At 40.3% G+C, this 19074-nt stretch overlaps 1 protein-coding gene across 4 annotated transcripts in view; it reads left to right on the top strand.

The window, feature by feature from the left end:
• The window catches only part of CELF2 (CUGBP Elav-like family member 2), a 548030-nt gene that overhangs the window by 155157 nt on the left and 373799 nt on the right, over positions 1-19074 (top strand). For 3 of the 4 annotated variants that reach the window (XM_058804598.1, XM_058804596.1, XM_058804594.1), the window contains exon 1: positions 18554-18738. The exons of the other annotated variant lie outside the window; for it this stretch is intronic. In XM_058804598.1, the coding sequence (XP_058660581.1) occupies positions 18686-18738 (53 nt within the window). In that variant the 5' untranslated portion in view covers positions 18554-18685. Of the gene's footprint in view, positions 1-18553; positions 18739-19074 lie in introns of those variants that run through there. 4 annotated transcript variants of the gene reach the window in all.

The following is a 19074-nucleotide window of genomic DNA, read 5'->3' as shown; positions in this document are numbered from 1 at the left end:
GCCATTTATTTCTATTAGTATCAAAGTGGCTGTTTTACATTATGCAAACATTCATTGCAAAAGCAAGTTGGATTGTAGGTTAACTCTAAGGGAAGAAATATATGCTGTGATAACATTACCCAGTGTGGATGTGTTACACTTAAGGCATTTACTTCAGTATAAATCATTCTTTATATGAAATAAAAGTGCTTTATTGCTTTATAGCAAGATCCTAAACCACAGTAGATGGATGTCGTAGGATGTAATCTGGGTGCCAGTCAATTGGTGCTCTTTGTAAAGTAAAGGATGAAATTGTAGACAATGATATCCAGAAGAACATAAAAATCTGATGTATACCCACAAAATCAATGACTATTTAGAATGAAGCTTGAAAACTTGGTATAAAACACTATCTTTGCCTCATCGAGCTGGGCCCACATCTTGTCCCATTGAGTGGATTTATGGAGGCAGCACTGCAGTATCTTTAAATGAATGAGAATTCCCCTGCTCCTTCAGGTCTAAGACACACAGTGGAACATTATGACCTGTTGAGATTTCTCTGAGCAGCAGCAAAGGTAATAACAGCTCCACTGCCAGGGATATGGTAAATCAACCTGTCTTTCCTTTTAAGAACATCTTTGCTTGTGAATTGTAGAACCATTGTATAAATACATGTTTATCAAAACAAGGAATTAATTTGTTTTCAGAACTTGCCAGGAATTTTCCATACATTTTCTTGCAGTTGAAAGAGAAAAAAAAATAGTGAAGTGAAAATGATTTTTTTTTTCCTGGAAATGTCATTTCTTCTGAGAAAGGCACTTTTTTTTCAGCCTTAAAAAAAGCCATATACATTTGGACTGAAAGGCATATTTACCGTTCTTCTTTTTTTCCCCCCCCCCAAGAATTTCCTCTGTACGTTTCTAACTAATCCTAAAGTAGCAGTTTTCATCAGTAGCTTTCAAATCAGCACAAAGGAGAAAAATGTCATTGTTCCTCCTGAACCCAGAGCACAGCAAGGGGGGAGGAAGGAGATGCTCAGTGGCTTGCATTAATCCCCCAGCAAGCCAGTGCAGCAAAACCCACCTCCCAAACCCTGGGGCTGTTCCCTACCCACTCCTGCACAACCAGCCAGCACTCCTTGCTTGCCTGCTCCTTTGGCAAGAATCCCACTGAAATCCTCAGCCCAAAGTGCCTCTAAATATGGCAGAATGCGGATTAAGCTTTTATATTTGAGCAGTTCATCTGCTGAAGGAGGAACTCGAGGCTCAGTTAGAAGAAGTTCTTCCCTTCCTTCTCAGTTCATCAGTTTCTGAGAACTGGGAGCCGAACAATGTGAATTTTTGTGCCTTGAATGTTTATTGCTTTACTTTGTAGCTCAGCAAAGAAGAAGAGAGCAGGTGTGGAAGGCAGGGAAGAACAGTGGGACTCCTTCAAGACAGGAAAAAATATTCTCAGGCATGGGGAGAAAAAGAAAGAATAAGCTGCTCTGTGCTACCAGTGCCTACAGTGGAGGAGATGAACTACATTACCAACAGCCGTTCTGCCTTTTGCTCCATGCACCTCATTTTTTTGCATAATAAGAGAAAATTATACTTTGTCATGCTGTATTAAAGATAATTATCTCCTTCAATCCTTGTGGTTTTCTGTGGTTTTCTATGGTTTTGTAGTCAACCCAGTTACACTCCTTGATATTTGCACAGCAACTGGTTGTTACTGCCTCAGAAGAGAAATTCTTTGCTTCTTCCTGAAGAAATCTTTATCAATCCAGATGTTAATCTTAACTATTAGTCAGTCAGTCAGTCAGTCAGTCAGCAGCAGCATGGCTACTGGAAGCAAATATCCATGGAAGTTGTACTGATTTCCACAATGCAGTGAGTGTGGAAAGAAGTTTAGCTCCAGTGGGGCTGGAATTCTCTATGATAGCTGCTCTTCTAACAGAGGAACCTTTATAGGAAAAGCAGTCACTGAAGGAGACAGCCAGGGGATCAAATTTTGGAAGTCCTGTAGGTCTGTACATTCCCAAAGGCTGGAAATTTTGATTATGTCCTTGAGAGCACCACAGAGTTCATGTTCACTGATACAGCTGAATGAATGGCTGGCAGAAAAATGTGAGTCACAACTGTGAAAATGGTCCAAAGAGAAGAAAACCAGACCAAGGAAAGAGATTCCTTGAATGACAGCAAGAGATAAGTTCACATCACTGAATACAGTGTGCCTTCCAGGGCGTGTCTTGGGAAAGCCTACCCTAGGCTGCCAGTACTGGACACCTGAGACATCCCAGTGCTTTAAAGGACTTGAAGATTGTGAAATGTTGGGGATTTCTTATCCCTGGAGATGTTCAAGGCCATCTTGGATGGAGCAACCTGGCCTAGTGGAAGGTTGAAAGCAGCTGGTGTTTAAGATCCCTCTCAACCCAAATAACTCTATGATTTTATGAAATGTAAAACCTTGTGAGAAATAGCTACTCACTTTTCATAGTTTAGGAAGGTTTATTAAACCTTATCAAAAATACAACAGAAGACTGAATGGAGAAAAAAGGTTACAGCTCTGGGAGCAAAAGATTTTCCCCGCCATGTGCTCAGCCCCCTCACAATGGAGGTTTTCCCTTTTTAACCCTTTAACCCCTCACAAAGTTCTGTCCATCGACCCCTTCTTTGCTGTCCAGGGGTGGAGATCTCTTCTTCAAACCCTGATTGGAGGTCAGGTGTTCCATAGTGACAAGCCAGGTGACTCTTGGTAACTGTGTGAGGGGGTAAAACATAACTATAAATCTATAAAACTTTTCTTAACCTGTATACATGACATTTGTCTGTTAATTGTGAGAGTCAATCATTGCATTACTCATCTATCACAACCTCATGGCCCAGAATTTTTAGCACACAAAGGTTTGGCTTTGCCTACAGGCCAGCACTGGAGCCCTCCCTGTCTCAGGGCTTTCTCCTCAGACTTGCAGGGGTGCAGTCACACATGAGGACAGGATGCTTGGGTCCCTCTTGTGCATTTTTACCTGATGGTAACACCTGAAAACATTTGGAATAACTGCACCGTGTCAGAACACTACGAGAGACAGTAGGATTCTCAAGTCACCTATCATTTTAATAGACAAAAGAATGAGAGAATGTAAATATTATCATTCCTGCTGAGCAAACAGAGAGCTGGTATCACTCAGAGAGGTCAGGCAGATTAAGGAAGGAAACCCAGATCTCGTGACTCCCAAGCCAGTGTCTGAACCATGCAACCACACTCGACAGAGCTGCTCTCTCTGGGTTTTGATCAGCACATATTGCTTCCAGCAGTTACTCTGCCTGCTTTCCACATCCCTATTAAATTATTCTATAGATGATGTAAAAGGTCAGGGGGGAAAAAAAAAAACCATGCAAAAGTGTTGAGAAAAATGCCACCCCCTTTTCTGAAGGCTTATCGTAAAATAAATAAATAAAGTAGTATTAAAGGAGGAAAAATTACCAAGGGAGTAATAAAAAGTTAGCTTTAGGCCAGAGAAATGCTGCTTTTCATTTCTATATAGTACATGAGAATATTTTGTGGACTAACAGTGCATGAATAATGTTTTATTAAAATGTATATCTTTACAGCTTTATTTTATCAGGTCCTTCAAGGCCTGGCATAAAAAAGGTTTAACAAGTTTGACACATGCTGATTTAGCATTTACACCGCAAACTGAATCTGCTTTGTGAGGGAAAATAGGCCAGCTTTCAAAATACAAACACTGTGAAGTATTCAAAGTGAAACAAAACAAAAGTGAGAAGTGGGAAGAAGGAAAAAAAAAAAAGAAAAATGCAAACCATGATCATTCCAAACCTGCTGTGCAAAGGTTTTAGACTAACTTTGAAAATAGATCTCATTAAGTGTTGGAGCACTGATGATTCCAGCATCCAAGTTTCCTAATGGAGTATGAAAATCTGGTTTGTAGGATTCAACTAAAAGTAGTCAGTGAGGGTTTGTTCTCTTTTATTCTTTCAAATGAGCCCAAGATCTGGCCCTTCCTCAGCCACCCTAACCCTTTCAGCTACCAAACACTAAAAGAAAACCTTTTTAAGAATGTAAAAGAGTTTTAAAATTTCAAATTAACGTCACATCTTCAGTTGCAGAAGGAAGTATTTTAGAAATCTCCTTGTTCAGCCTCTGTTTCCAACCCAGAAGAAAGTGCTGCAAGTCCCATTACTTAAGAGGAAATATGCTTTTTCTGTGCTAGGGTAAACTGTGACCCAGATTTCTGTGATATTGAAGTTAGTCGACCCTCAGTTAAACTCTCATCTAACCTTTCTTGACTTGTAAAATGTTTTTAAGCACAATTTTTCTTTTTTTTGCACAAAGCCTGGATAGCTGGCATATTTTACAACTTTGCATTTCCATTATTAAAATTGCCAGATGGAGACCAGTTAAAATGATATTTATTTCTGTTCCTTTGATATTTTTTGCACTTCTGCTTCTCAAGTCACCAGATGGGGGTTAGCTAAATCCTCTGAGCTACTTGTTTATAAATGGACTGTAGAGACAAGAGTATAAATGTATATGCTAAACTTGCTGGAACTGCTACAGCACTGCAACAGGCAAAGGATGGATAACACATCCTTTTTGTTAACAGGACACCATCTTTTTAGACCTAATCAATAAACTAATTAGGGTTTGAGGTGTATCCTTGTCTAGCTTCACAGTGAGGCTTTTATGCTAAATCTACATTTCCTATATTTCTGCCAAATTAGAGACAACAGAAATTTGCCTCTGTCATGGCACATAGCTGAACTTTTATTTCTTGGCATATTGAACAGCAGAGACCCACTAGTGGTTACATCAGAACTTAACATGTCTGTTAAAAGGAAAGAAAATTTACATGAAGCCATTAATATTTTCTCTGAGAAATACATTTCTATGACATTTATTTAACCCAGAAATTATTTCTAATGTTTTTTCTGACCCCTTCATTCTCTTTGTTTTAAAACTCCAAAACTTTCTAGTACCTTAAAACCCTTTTAATACTGATCATTACAGAGGTAACTAATTTTTTTTATTATTTCTATAGCAATTTTCCCACCATTAATTTTTAACTTAAAAGATTTCAAATCTACTTGGAAGGGTATAGGTGGACACAGCCACTTTCTGCAGCAATCCATAAGAGGGAAACAGTGATGGTTGCCACATTCCAGTGCAATTTACAAAATTATACAGATATAATTCATAAAGCCTGAATGTCAAAAGTTAAAATTAACAGACCTGGTTAAGTACGCATCAAGTACACATCATGGTTTTGATGAAACAAACAGTCCTTTTCTTACATGTAAAGCTTGAAATAACAGAATACAGGAATTGTATATCAGAAATTCTACAATTTATTAAGCTGTGTGGAAAGGTCCTTTGTCATTTTAGAAAGAGTAATTTATCGTTTTAGCCAACAGTTTTTATCTTAGCTGCTGCCTAGTTTATTCAACTAGAATAAATCTTTCCTTAATAGTCTTCACAGGCAATAAATGTTGGGATGTGGGAGAGAATATATTTCATGTGGGAACAGGTATGGCCAAATATTTGGTAACATTTACAGAAATTTAAGCCATTTTTCCTCTTTTTAGCCTGTATTTAGTATGAGAAAGGTTCACACATTCCTCAATAAATAGCGTAGCTCTATACAACAATTGCCAGTTTCTTTCCATTGTATGTTTTACTGCAGGGTAATTCAGAACCAAAATCATTGTAGGAAAAAGAATAGTTAGATTGGGTAATGGGGCTAATGGAAGTGATAATTGAGGAAGCTATGAAAGTTGGAAATTTTGTATTCTAATAATAAAAGAACAAATGCTAATTTTGACTGCTTCACAGTAATCTGCACAGAGGAAGATTTGTGTAGCAATAGAAATCTGATCAACGAGGAAGTTGTCTTGGGATTTTCATACAAATTGTCAAGCTCTGCACATCTGCTTTTTCTGGTGACATGTTAGCCTGCTTGTTTAGTTGCCTCTCCTATGAATTTCTATTTCAAATTTAACTTCTAAACCCTTTGTGCATATATATAGTGCTGTGACAACGGCAGGGCACTACAAATCCTTGCAGCACTTTCCAACCTATGCTGCGTGCTCTGTGGCAAATTTCCCTTGATTTCAGCGGCAATGACTCTGAAACTCTATCACAGCTTTAATTTAACATCATTCTTCTCATAGTATTTTGTTCTTCTTTGGAGGGCGATAATAAGGGTTAATTGCTGCAAGTGCTGGTTGGTGTAAATCAGCTGATGGCTGCTGGTGAGTGAGCTGGGCAAGGGCTGCAGAGCAAAGTTGTTTTGCTTTGTTCCCAGCTCGGCATCGCGGGCGGCCCCATCCTCTCTGCAGGCTCTGCTCCCACTGAGCTGGCCAGATGGTCTGGCTGCGGCTGCCTTTCCTTTCATGTAAGGTGGGGAAGTGCTGGGGAAAGTTTGTGTCTGCCTGAAACGACTCATCCCCCAGATCCCCCCGGCCTCAGCTGCTGCACAATCCTCAAAAGATCCCAACGTGTGCCTTACACAGTTGTTTCCCTTTTTGTTTTTTTTTTTTTTTTTTTTGCCTATTTTTTAATAATCTCATGGCCACATCTTGCTCCTTGAGGCCCGGAAGGATGCAGGGGAGCAGATGTTGCCCCCCCTGTTATCTCAGTAATGTGGCAAGCCGGAGAGTGACAGGCAGGACATGTCAGGATGGCTCTGGCAGGCCACAGTCACAGCACAGCAGAGGTTCCAGGGATTGAGGAATGTTGGGAAAAGGCCTGATTTACAGGTCTGTCAAAGATGTTACCTGGCTGAGATGTATTGGAGCTCAGTCTGCCCCCACTCCCTACTGACAGACTGATCCTCAGCTGGTAAACCATACACACAGTGCTCATATTTCAGTCAAATCATAGCTGGAACAGCCAAGAGGATTTTAAAGTATAGGTGAAGGTCCAGGCAATCTAAACTCAAAGTTTTACCAGCTCATCAACAAAATATATTATTACTTACATGAGGTAACTCCTTTCTGTACCATGAATTAAAATCAAGGGAACTGGGAATTTATATTTAAAAAATCTGATACAGGTATCTTGTTGGATATGGCTGGAGTGGGAAAAAAATAAAAGGAACGGAGAGGATTTTTGGATCATAAGATGACTGGGGTGGGAGAGGATCTCAGAAGGTCTCTAGTCAAAGCTAGGATGGCCATGAGGTCACACCAGGTTGCTCAAAAAGAGAAATCTGAAAAATGCGTCTCTGCAAAACATAAAATACACTTGCCATAAAAGGGTACTTGAAATTGAGATAATTTGTGGAATTAATGAGTGAGTGGAATAGGAAGTGCCCAGAGGCTGGTGCTGTGAGGATCTGGGCAGGTCAATAAGGTCCATGGATGGCAGGAGAAGCACTAAGCCCACAGCCTGCATCTGCACTGGCAGGACTGAGAGTGCACAGCCCTCAGGGATGTGAGCTGGTGGCACAAAGGTGTCTCCCCGTGCTGATTTGGGCCAAAACCAGCTCACTCCACTCAACTATTTCAAGCAGGAGACACAAATCCAACCCCAGGATGTGTTATTCCAGTCAGTAACACATGGAGGAGAATCGAGGAGTGATGGGAGGTGACCCCATCCCCAGAAGTGTTCCAGGGAGGTGGGATTTGAGACTGAGAAATCTGCTGAAAGATATCCCTGTCCAGGCTGGCAGGGTTGGTATGTGATGATCTTTAAGGTCCCTTCCAACCCAGCTCCTTCTGGGATTCAATTATTCCACTTTCTGAGTCAAGGCTACTGTATCCATGCACTTGGTAGCAAATAATAGACGATGATTTGTTTGGGGTTTTTAGGTTTCAAACATAAATTATATTGTCTTGATGCAAACAAAGTCTCTCCTGGACTTCATTATGTTGGATAAAGATGGATTTGTCCCTGGACTGCGTTGCCTAAGGATGAATGATCATGACAAGATTACATTCAGTACTGCAAACTGATACATACCTGCTAGTCATTCACATACTGGTGCTTTCAAAGAGATAATTTTCCAAAGGAGAAGAATTCTGAATGAAACTGATTGGAAAACAGGCAGTTCTTCATTCATGGTTTATTAGATTATCATAATTCCACAGTGAGGAAAGAGGAATACTCTTGGCTGGAAGCTTATGCTGTCCCAGTAGTGTGGACAGAAATTTTAGATAAATAGAGATAGAGCAAGAAAAAAATGAGGTGGGAAAAGGAGGAATAGGCAAAAATGAAAATTTATGAAATATATCAGGTTGTAGTGGAGAAGCCAGAGGCAGAGCAGGGGGTGGCTGTCAGGACTAAAACCAAGTGGGAAAAGCTGAAGGTGTGCCAGGAGCAAACAGCAGTGCTGTAGCCCAGGGGACTGTGAACATTATTGCCACATACTGGCAATAATGCTTGTTGTTGTTGTTGCTTGTAAGGCAGGAATAGTCTTTGGCTCTGGGATAGCCTATTTACTTCAAAGTGGTTCTTCTATCACTATTTAATTTGGGAATTCCTGCCTTTAGGATCCCTTTTCTTGTATTATTGAAAATGGTATGATTTCTAAAAGTCCAATGTATTTTTCATTCACTAGGCTATTTTCTTAATTATATTTGCTGGAGATAGACTCAATTGCAGTTTTGTTCACCTTCAATTTATGTTCCTGTTTCTGAAGCCTTTGGCAGACTTTCAGAGAGTGTCCATACACACTGAATTTAGTCCCTCAGCTTTAGATGATAGCTCTCAGTAAATTCACATCCAGTGCTTGAAGAGGGGAGAGCACCTTCCCTTTTCTCTCCTCTGAGCAGACCTACAGAATAAACCCTGATCCAAAACACTTCACTGATCTTGGTAAAGCTCTCCTTTCTGCCAAACTGGGTGGCTGATGAAGTTGCAGCTACTTCTCCTCCAGTCTTGTGCCAGGTTTTACAGCAGAAGTAAAGATTCTGTGCTACATTAACGTTCAAGTGCTGCTTTTCCATTCCAGGGGTCCAAAAGCTGTCCCGACACCAAGGTCAGGATAGCTTCTCATTACAATTTTGCTCATACAAGAGTTTGGAATATCAGTTTGAGCGATTCATAAAAATTATTTTCACCTTTGATGGTGAGGCAGAGGGGCCAGATGGGAGATGGGGAGCGGGCTTTTGTTTCAGCAAGAACTGAAAAATATTCAGTATATACAGATAAGGATAAAAAATGGCACTGTTTCTCCATGATGGGATGAACACTCTGTTAAAACAATTTCTTTTAGAGTAGTTTCATGCTTCCTTCTATACATGAACTCTTCGTATAGGTCATCCCTATCCAGAGGGAAAGTTTTCAATAGTTTTCAAGAGAAATGGAGGTGGGCAATGGGTTTCTCTAGATCCTGGGTGACAGATATTTTAGATTTATATTTGAAACATAGAAGAATACGAGCAAATATTTGATCATATCACACAAGGATAATGAAAATTGTATCAAGTTCTTAGAAATTTAGATATCTAGAAACATTTATTGGGAATGGATTGTCTTAAATATGTAGATTGGGTTAATCTGCCCTGAAGAGGAATTTTTATTTGCCCTGCCATGGCCATGGTTAAGGTTATACTAATTCAGAAAAAGGCAGCTGGGCTGCCCCACATATGCACAGGCTGCTCAATCTGTCAGCCAAAGGGGAAATATAAGAAAAGATACAAAATTTTGGCCAAAAAATATTTGACCAATAAGAATGTAAGAAATATAACCCTTTTATTTTTTTATAACCCATATTTTTTTCTTTAAAAATCCCATTTTTTTGTGGCATTTCAATGGGAAAATGGTACTCAAGGCTTCGTATTTTACATCCCTTGGCAGTCTAGGGAGGATTGTGGCTGTTCTTGACCAATAGAGCACAGGTTAACTGGGATGAACACAGGCCAATTAATATCCCAAACAGCCCACAGGCAATTGTGTTTTGGGAGAAGTGTTAGGCCCAGTGTTGTGCCAGGCTGTGATATCTATAAAGGACAACATGAAGCCTGAATTCACAATCGGCATCATGAAATGAACATGAATTTTAGATTCAGCATCCATAATCTGAAGAGAAGGCTGCTTATTTCTTAAGGAGATAGTAACTAAAAGAAAAAAACAAAAAAAAAAAGAAGTCTTGGGGGTATTCAAAGCAGCCTGGTTAGTGACTAGACACCTCTTTCTGCAAGGGGAAAAAGCTTTCTCAAACTACTGGGTAAGGAATAATCAGCAACAGCAGGAATTTCTCATTTGCACACAAGCTACAAATTAAAAGAGAAATATAAATTACCTGAAGAATCTACATGAAAAGCAGCACTATCTTCCCCTCCTGGTTTCCTCAGGCAGAGACTGAGCTCCTTCCCAGCTGTTGAGCAACAGAGCCAATTTGTAGTTCAGTCCTCTCGATTTCTGTCAGATGGGGGAGCAGTGAAATGTAAGATGGGAAGTGAAAGAGGTAGAATTAGATTGGATGTTGGTAGAAATTTTTTACTGTAAAGGGTGGTGAGGCCCTGGCACAGGGTGAGCAGAGAAGCTGAGGCTGCCCCATCCCTGGAAGTGTCCAAGGCCAGGTTGGATGGGGCTCTGAGTGGGGTAACCTGTTCTGGTGGAAGGTTCCCTGCCCATGGCAGGGATAAAATGACCTTTAGGACCTCTTCCAACCCAAGGCATTCTATGATTTTATGATCTACCAACCTCTGCTTGCCCAATATAACAGGAGCCTTTGAAATGAAGGAAGCTTCCCAAGGACACCCCATGAATTATTAGCAACAAACCCAGTCCAGACTTGAGGGACTCGGCCTGTAATAGGTCCTGCAGCTTCCAGAGAAGTGTGGATTTGCTTAGGTTGAACACCCAAATGAGGAAAGGGTATTTTCCTTGTTTTTCTACAAGCCAAACTTTACGATGTGCAATTTTCAAGACTTCCAGTGTCTAGAGGGTAGTGCAATGTTCTAGAAAGCTGCTTCTATTAATCTCACTCTTTTTGCAGTCTTTATTGGTTGTATTTTGTCAGATGAAGCAATGAATGTTTATGCCCCAGGTTTAGAAAGCAATAAAAATGTTTTATTTTCAACATGGGGACCTGTGCTTCTCTTTATTGGAATCACAGCCTAGGCCCTGTCTGGGAGAAAAATCACCAACGTGCTTGGGCTTGTGTAAATGAGGTCAGCAAGAGAGAGAAGTGTGGCATGAGACTTTGAGTATTTTTGAATGGAAAGAAAGTATTTCCTGTAAACAAATTATGTATGTGACTGTGACCTGTTGTATATAAATAATTTAACCTGGGCTACAATAGGGTACAAGACTTTTATGAACAGATGTAGGAAGCAATGGAATCATCAACATGGGAATGAATGAATGAATGAATGAATGAATGAATGAATGAATGAATGAATGAATGAATGAATATATGTATGTTTAGGTGATGCTCCTTTATAAAATGAATGGTCCTCAGAAAAAAGAAAAAAAAGTGTGGTACTGCTTTTTCAGAAATTAAAGAAGTTCCTTTAGGTAATAAATGTAAACAGCTGCATTCAATACCTAAGGAAAAAAAAGCTTTCTCTCCCTTTCCCTGAATTAGGACCTTTAGAGTGAACTTTTTCTATGGATAAACTGTCCTTTAGAACTGAATTTAATGCCAGCCTTCTATTGATGAAGTAATACTGTTATGAAACTCTCTCCAGTACTGTTTCCACAGGGATAACATGTTGGGTTTTTCCTCAGGAGAGCAACAGCTCATTTCAGTGCACTCTGTGGTGCTTTGTTTGGATACACACACACACACACCTGTACATGGATTTTTGGATGCTTGTGCCTATGCAAGCAGATAAGCACTTCTAAACAAAGGCTCCAGGGGAGTTACATGCCCAGAATCAGGACACTTAATTGGTTTTTGTGTTTATAAAAATCTCCTGCCAGCTGTTACAGCAAAAAGTTGCCCTCCTGTTTTGTCAGCTCTTCCCAGCCTTTGTAATGGGAAGGGAAAATGAAACAGTTTTATTTCTAGTGAGTACAGCAAATCCTGAATCCCGACCAGCATCAGGGTAAACTCAGGCTAAAAGGGTGCTCCTCCATGCCTTTACATGAAATATGTATAGGGTTGCTCTGGCTTCTGAAGCATTTACTCCTTCCCTACTCACATGTCACCATGTTTAGGTCAATGGCAAAGCACACAAGGGACCTTGTACCTCTCTCTCTGTTTAACAGATATAAGCTCAGTGCATAAAATAGGTGTTTGTGGTTGACACTTCAAAATCATGTGCCTGAGTGTACTTTAATAAACATGAATATCAGAAATGGACCATTTATTTCACCACTTTCTTAACTGAATAATTATTCCCTTTTGCTGCTTTTTCCCCCCTTATTTCCCTCTAGGACTTTGGAGCTTTTAAATCATTTTCTTTCTAAGGGGTATGGTATAGATCACTTATTTAAAGCTTCAGGGGTTCCTTACTTTGCTACAGCAACTCTTTAATTTTTGAAGTGGTAGAAGCCATCTGTCTCAACAGATCATGTTCTTTTACACTGAATGACGAACTAGTATTTCAGTTGATTTATACTTAAAACAGTCTTGGAAAGAAGGGAATTTCATAAAGCTGCCAATTTCTGTGTCTTCTATTAAGTTCCTAGTGTTCTGCTCTGTAGATTGCTAGGGTGGTGTCTGTCCCTCCCAGATGGGAAAGTAGGGCACAGATTAAAAAACCAGTTTTCTCAATGTCAAGAAGACAGAGAGAGGAATTAACTGAACATCTCCACCTAGTCCCTTACCAATAATTATCCTATTCCGTGAATTTCTGTGATGGATAGAAAACCAGAGGTAAATATTCTAAGAGTCTATTAAAAAACAGATATGGATGTGGAGCCACTAATTTTCTTTTGTCTCTTTGGAAATGGTTTCCCAAACATTTTACAGTATGCATTCAGCATAAATTAATTACCTTAGATTTATTCTCCAACGCTGCATGAGATGGCATTGGGGCTGCACAAATGCAGCTGTGGTCCATGTGAAAACACGGCCTTCGCAACAAAGCACTTATTAAGGTCATCACCAAAGTTTTTATTTTCTGGGCTGTGTTATGAAGGCAGCCTGAACAATAACCTTTTCATAAGGCTTCATAAGGACCTCTTGGTGTTCACTGTATGACCTGCCACCGAAAGAATGGAAATGAAAGGGCAGACAGCGCCAGCGTGGGCTCCTCAGTGTGCTGTGGCGCCGGAACAGTTAACTGCTGCTTTTCTCCTCTCCACCAAATCTGACCCCTGACTCTGCCAAATGGAATGAAAGCAGCAGATTGGGGTGTGCAAGGAGCTCTTTTTGAACATGTCTGGCAAATACAAGGAGCTTTTCTTCTCTTTCATTCCGTCTGCTGGGTGAGGAAGGGCGAGCCCTGCCTCAGACTACAGAAGTGTTCTCGCTCCGCCAGTGCTGCAGAGCAAAGAAACCTTCCCGCTGGCCAGGAAAGAGAAATTCAGCACAAGGACTTAAATATCTGGCTCGTATGGTGTTTAAAGTGAACTGCAAACACCTTAAAAACAATTAGGCTGATGGGAGTTTGGGCATCACTGTCTCTTCAGAGAGGCTGGAAAGCATTTCTCTCATAATGAAGTATGTCGTAATAGTGATTTTCTGCTAGGTGAATAGACACAAAACACATCTTTGTTCATGAGGCTTTTTATTGCAGCAGTTGTCATGAGCAAAACCTGAAAGTACTTGAAAATCCATTAAAAACACAATCAGGAATTTTTAAAAAAAATGCCATCTCTTGAAATTTTGTCTCTGCAGACTGTAAAAGTGAGAAGTCGATAAGTATGAGACACATTTATGCAATTTAAGATTAATGATTAACTGTTAAAGTGTAGGCTTTGTACAATCAGCGAGGAAACAAAACCCCTCAATCTCTGCAGCTGCTGGATGAAGCCAACTTCTAAGTTACAGAGTGTGATAAGATGTGCTGAATCCCAGCCCAGCTGGCCATTGACCTGCAGTGAGACAGCGATTGCTGTCTCCGGGGTGTTTTGGTTGCAGTTCCCAATTCCCAGAGGGTAATTGTCAGCTGGATTTATGCCTGCTTGTGGCTGATTTTCCTCTGGTTCTGTACAAGCATCAGTGCATGAATTTAGGAATTTCTTAGACTTGGGACTTAAAATTTCTTGTCTCCCAAATTGTGTATTTCACAAAGAAAGAATGGACTAGCTTTAAAAATTTTTAATAATACTTGGACTTACTTACACACCAGTTCTAGGAGTAGGATATTTAATTATTTTTTTCCATCAGAATTATTAAATTCAGCCAGATTTTTTTCACACATCCAGGCCGTGAACAAGTGCTCGTGTTCCCAAGTTAAAGCAGCATCTTGCCAACTTTAAAACATTTGGCTGGTCAGCAGGAAAGAAAAAGCTGCTTGTAAAGCACTGGAATGCATTTTCAATTAGTCACTCCATTGCTTAAAAGGCGAGGCATCAGGGACTGGGAGGAGAGGCAGGGGGGTGGCAAGGCTGATGGGGAGGGACAGCATGAGGCAGTCTGGAGAAGAGCCTTTATCAGCCCCCAACAGCAGCCCTGAAGTTGGAGGCCGCTTCTTTAATAGCTGAGCTTTTGTTTAACAGCAGGCTCCCCAGGGAGAGTGAGGTTTTCCTGGTAAAAGACCAAGATTTCTTTCAAATAACTTAAAATTGCTTTGTTCGAAACAGCAACAGAGAATATGTGTTGGGAAGATTCTAGAAGGTTATTTATTTCTCTATTATTGCCTGATAACCAGGCTGCTGGGCACCCTGACTCTGGCAGACCTTCCCTGGCTCCTAAAATATTTTGAGTGAGATAACAGCCTTGAAAGGAGATTAAATAACGAACCCAAACTGCTTACTATACTTGGTTCATTATCCTGCCCAACACTATGAAGTTCTCAGTCCAATAGGACTCTGGTAAAGAAAGAGCTGGGGGGGAAAAAAAAAAATCTCATGACATAAAATCATCTTTCTATTGCTCAGTAGCCAAAACTGCTTTTGCTTTTTTAAACGCTTTGTCCTGTACTTGACCTTCAAATGTTTGTAGCTAGCTGATCTGGAACTTTTTTGACTCCACAGCTGTCTAAACTAAGGATGATGACATTGCTTAGAGATCCTTTTGTGTATGTGTGTATACAGGAATGCTGTTTTCAAAAGTATATATATATATTTATTTTAGCACAACTCAAAATCTTGGAGAGCTTCTACTTCTTTATCATGTTAACTGAGAACCAGCAAGTTCTCAGTGGGGGAACGTGTCATGGCATGAAAGACACAAATTCCACAATAGGCTGGATTTCAGCAGGTAGAGAACAATTTTAGGGTTGTTGCCTTCTGGCTAGCAGTAATAAATTTGCTTAAGTAATATTTCACAGATGTGCTGGTGGTTTCCTGGCAAACAAGCTGAAGATCATAGGAAATTTCTTTACTCAAAGCATAAAAATAAAAGTTTTGAATACAAAGTCCCCAGCCCTAGGAGAAGAAACATTTGGCTAAAAGCTGGGCTGGAGTCTGCTATCTAAGCACAAGAGTTAAAATAATTTTACAGTGAGTTTCTGTTTCTGTTTTATTTGTTTTCTCCTACTATAGCTACATGCTGTATGAAACACGTGAGGCTGTTTTGGAAAATCCATTGCCTGTTGCAAGTTCCTCTGTGCTAAACTTGATCTCGTAGTTTTATTTTTAGAAGGCTCATAGTTGCTGTCCTCAGGCTTGTAGGAAAAGCTGGCAAAATGCCATCAAGGCCCTCCAAAATGGAGACATATCTTTCTTTCCAGACACAAGAATTTGAGATTAAAAAAATAGAAATAACCACAAGAAGTGCAAAAGGGAAAGGAACAAGTATATTTACTCCTGCAGTATAGTTTTCATGTGGATATGTTGGCAGAAATAATGGAGCATTTTCTGTGGGAAGACAGTGAAAAATGTATCTATGGAAAGTATAAGATGTACTTGTTAGAGATAAAAATCCTTGAAATAGACATAGTTTGTGGAATTTTGGGATGAACAAAGTGAGGCACTGAGCATATTGGTGCAGTGGGGTATAAAGACAGAACATCTGCCCCCTTCTCACCTTGACCTGCAACAGGATGTGACAAGGACACAAACTTGGCTTGTCAATGTGTCAGGGTATTTTGATTTTTGCTGTCTTTGAAGCCTTTCTTAATCTGAGCCTGGTCATCAATACATTTGCACGATATGAAATATTAAGTGAGAAGTTTGCATGGGAAAATAGGTGAGTGTAACTCTAAAACCAGCAAATGTGGCAATAGGGTAGAGAGGAAAGAGAAAAGGCAGTGTTCTGCAGCCACTGGTGTCCTCCCCAGCCTCAAACAAGGGATTAACATCTGTAACAGTGGTTTCAGTGGTTTACAAACTGTTGGGAGGAATAAAAGAGACATTGGCCAATCTGTTTTTATTTGCTTTCCATGCTAAAAAAAAAAAAAAAAAAAAAAAAAAAAAAAAAAATTGTTTTCTCCATTCCACAAAGAAACAACTGAATTTAATTTTCCATTACAAGCATCTTGCCCACCTCCTGTAGTTAAACAAATATAGGGCCCAGAGTTTCCAGAGCTGGATAGAAGCCTTATCTCTGCAGAACTTTTTCAGGGAGAGGTGGAACATTTGTAACCCCCAGCTGTCCTCCATCTGCACCTGCAGCCCCACCAGCAGCTGTCCCTGGTGTGTTTTTCCTCACTGAGACAAAGCCAAACTGTTGGAAGCATTGCCTAGGGGAGGATGTAAAATTCCAGAGTCCGAACTTGATGAACTGATGAGCAGACAGAGCCCCTGGCTGAGCTTCACCTGCCCAGGGCGGGAGGAGGCAGGAGATGTCTCAGAGCTCCTCCCAAATGAGGGGTCAACGATGCTCTGGCCTTGGAGCAAAGGAGGCATTTTGTATCAGGGTCACTTAAAACTGGTTGTTTCTGTTTGACCGCTATCAGCTGGCTGCTGTCTGGCAGGAAAAATGGTCACATTCTCTTTTTTTTGGGCGGTGGGAAGCCTCGGGGTCACCTTGTGGCCAGGGCAAGACTGAGCTGCCTTTGTGCAGCCGGCCAGGGGGGTTCAGGCTGCCCAGACCCAGCCTCCAGCAGAACAGGGAGCCTGAAATGGTTTGGGCACAGCTCAAGTTTTTATCTCAGCAAAGAAGGAGCTATTGGAAGGCTTAAAAGTTTGTAAGTTATTATGTCTTATAATACTCCTTATTATGTTTCCACCAGCGCGTCTCATGCTACCAGATCTCCCAAATCTCTTCCCAAATCTCTTCGTGACCATCATATTACTGCTTCTTTTAACATACAAGGGCTGATCTTAAGTTCTTTTTTTTCTTTTTTTTTTCTTTTATTCTTTTTTTTTCTTTTTTCTTTTTTTTTTTTCTTTTTGTGTGTGTGAGAGAGAGAGAGAGCTGGTGGCAGAGGGAAACTAGCAGCATATGCCTGTGATATAAATATCAAAGTGGAAGTATCTACCAATTGGGGTAGTTTGGTTCTGACTGAACACTAGAGAAGACACTGTTTTGCTTTTTTCCCCCCAAAGAATTTTAATTCCTCACTGGAATTAAATTTCCAGGAATTTCCAGAAATCCTAATGAATTGGTGGAGCTCAAGGAGAGGTTACAGTCATTTGCAGTAGGAATGGAAAATATTTAGAAGGGGAAAAAATGCCAAAGCAATATTTAAATAGAGGAAAATCAATGTCAAAAAGTATTACAGAAACACAAAAGAAGCCAATAAACTCGATTTTCCTAAGTGAATACACACTATCAGCAGTCACAGAACTTTTCAGATCACCATAGTAATCTGGAGGATGCTTTACCATTTATTTTTTATGTAGTAAAAAAAAAAAATAAATTGATTTAATGGAACTATATAGACACCTTCTCCCCTTTTAAACATCCAAAGGGTTACATCTGGCTTTGCATGATTAGACTCTTTATTATTCCTCCATAATAGCAGCCTTGCTTTAGATCAGTGCATTTCAAGCACAGCTTCTGTGTTTAAGTCTATCAATTCTAATAGATTTAAAGAACAGAAGGGGGGGGGGGGGGGGGGGAGAAAGATTATTCTGAATTCTAAAGGTTGTGAACTGCTTTTAATGCGTGTGTCTGTCTCTCCATATGGGGGTGAGGGACAAGGGGAGGAGGGAAGGCTGGGAGAGGAGCTGCATTAGAAAGTCCCTCCTTTAAAAGTGTCAAACTCCAACCTGCACAGAACAGGGGAAGGGAGACCACCAACAACCCTCAGAAAATAATATGAAAACAAACCTCAAAGGTAGAAGAAAATACCCAAAAGGAGAAGACTGCAGCTCGCAGTAATCTGTAAATGATTGCTGGCAAAGACTGGAGGCTTCGAGCTTGAGCTGTGTTTGCTCCAAAAGAAAGCCAAGAAGGACGGTGTTAATAAAGAGAGATTTAACTGAGGGCTGTGCTTGGAATAAAGTGGACTACAAAAAGGTCAAATTTGATCAGTTGGAGCAGATTACAAGGGCTTTAAAAGGTAGTGGTGAAGAAATGAAACTGGGACTGTGAAGCAATATAGCACAAGATTGATTTTGGGGGTGGAGAGAAGCTGGGACAAGTGCTTATCAGCTTGAGAAGGAGGAAGAGCTGTGCTGGGTTTGTTGTCATTCCCACACTGAGTAGAGTACTTGCTGCCTTTGTGGTTAGCCTTCCCTGCCGTGGTTTTTCTTCTTTTTTATTTTCTTTTTTCGTTTTTAATATACATATTTTATTATTGTTATTCCTACAATGGTGTCTATAATCTCTGACTTGGATCCTCTGAAAAGCTGGAAAGTTTTAAGGTAGGCCTATGTTTTCTTCTGTTTGGTACAGGCATTTTGGGGTTAGCCCTAAATTAACTGGAGCTTGAGTTATAATCGAAATGCGAGTCCTGGGCTTAAGTAAGAAAGGAGTTTCTGGTAATTAGAGCCCTTTTAAGACGCAGCAAAACCTTTGAACAGATGTTTAGAGAGACCCGAGAGAGAATTTTTAAATATACTTCTCAGTGTTACAGTGCAGTGAGGAATTCTTTTTTTTTTCCCCCCTTATTTCTTTTTAAGGAGAGATTGCTCTGTAAATTCAAGCTAATAGTAAAGGCTCACACCAGTTGCAACTGCAGCGTTAACTCTCTGCTTTCC

This window comes from Ammospiza caudacuta, chromosome 5 (assembly GCF_027887145.1).
Source record: "Ammospiza caudacuta isolate bAmmCau1 chromosome 5, bAmmCau1.pri, whole genome shotgun sequence".
NCBI lineage: Eukaryota > Metazoa > Chordata > Aves > Passeriformes > Passerellidae > Ammospiza > Ammospiza caudacuta.
This window is presented reverse-complemented; position numbering and strand designations above follow the sequence as displayed.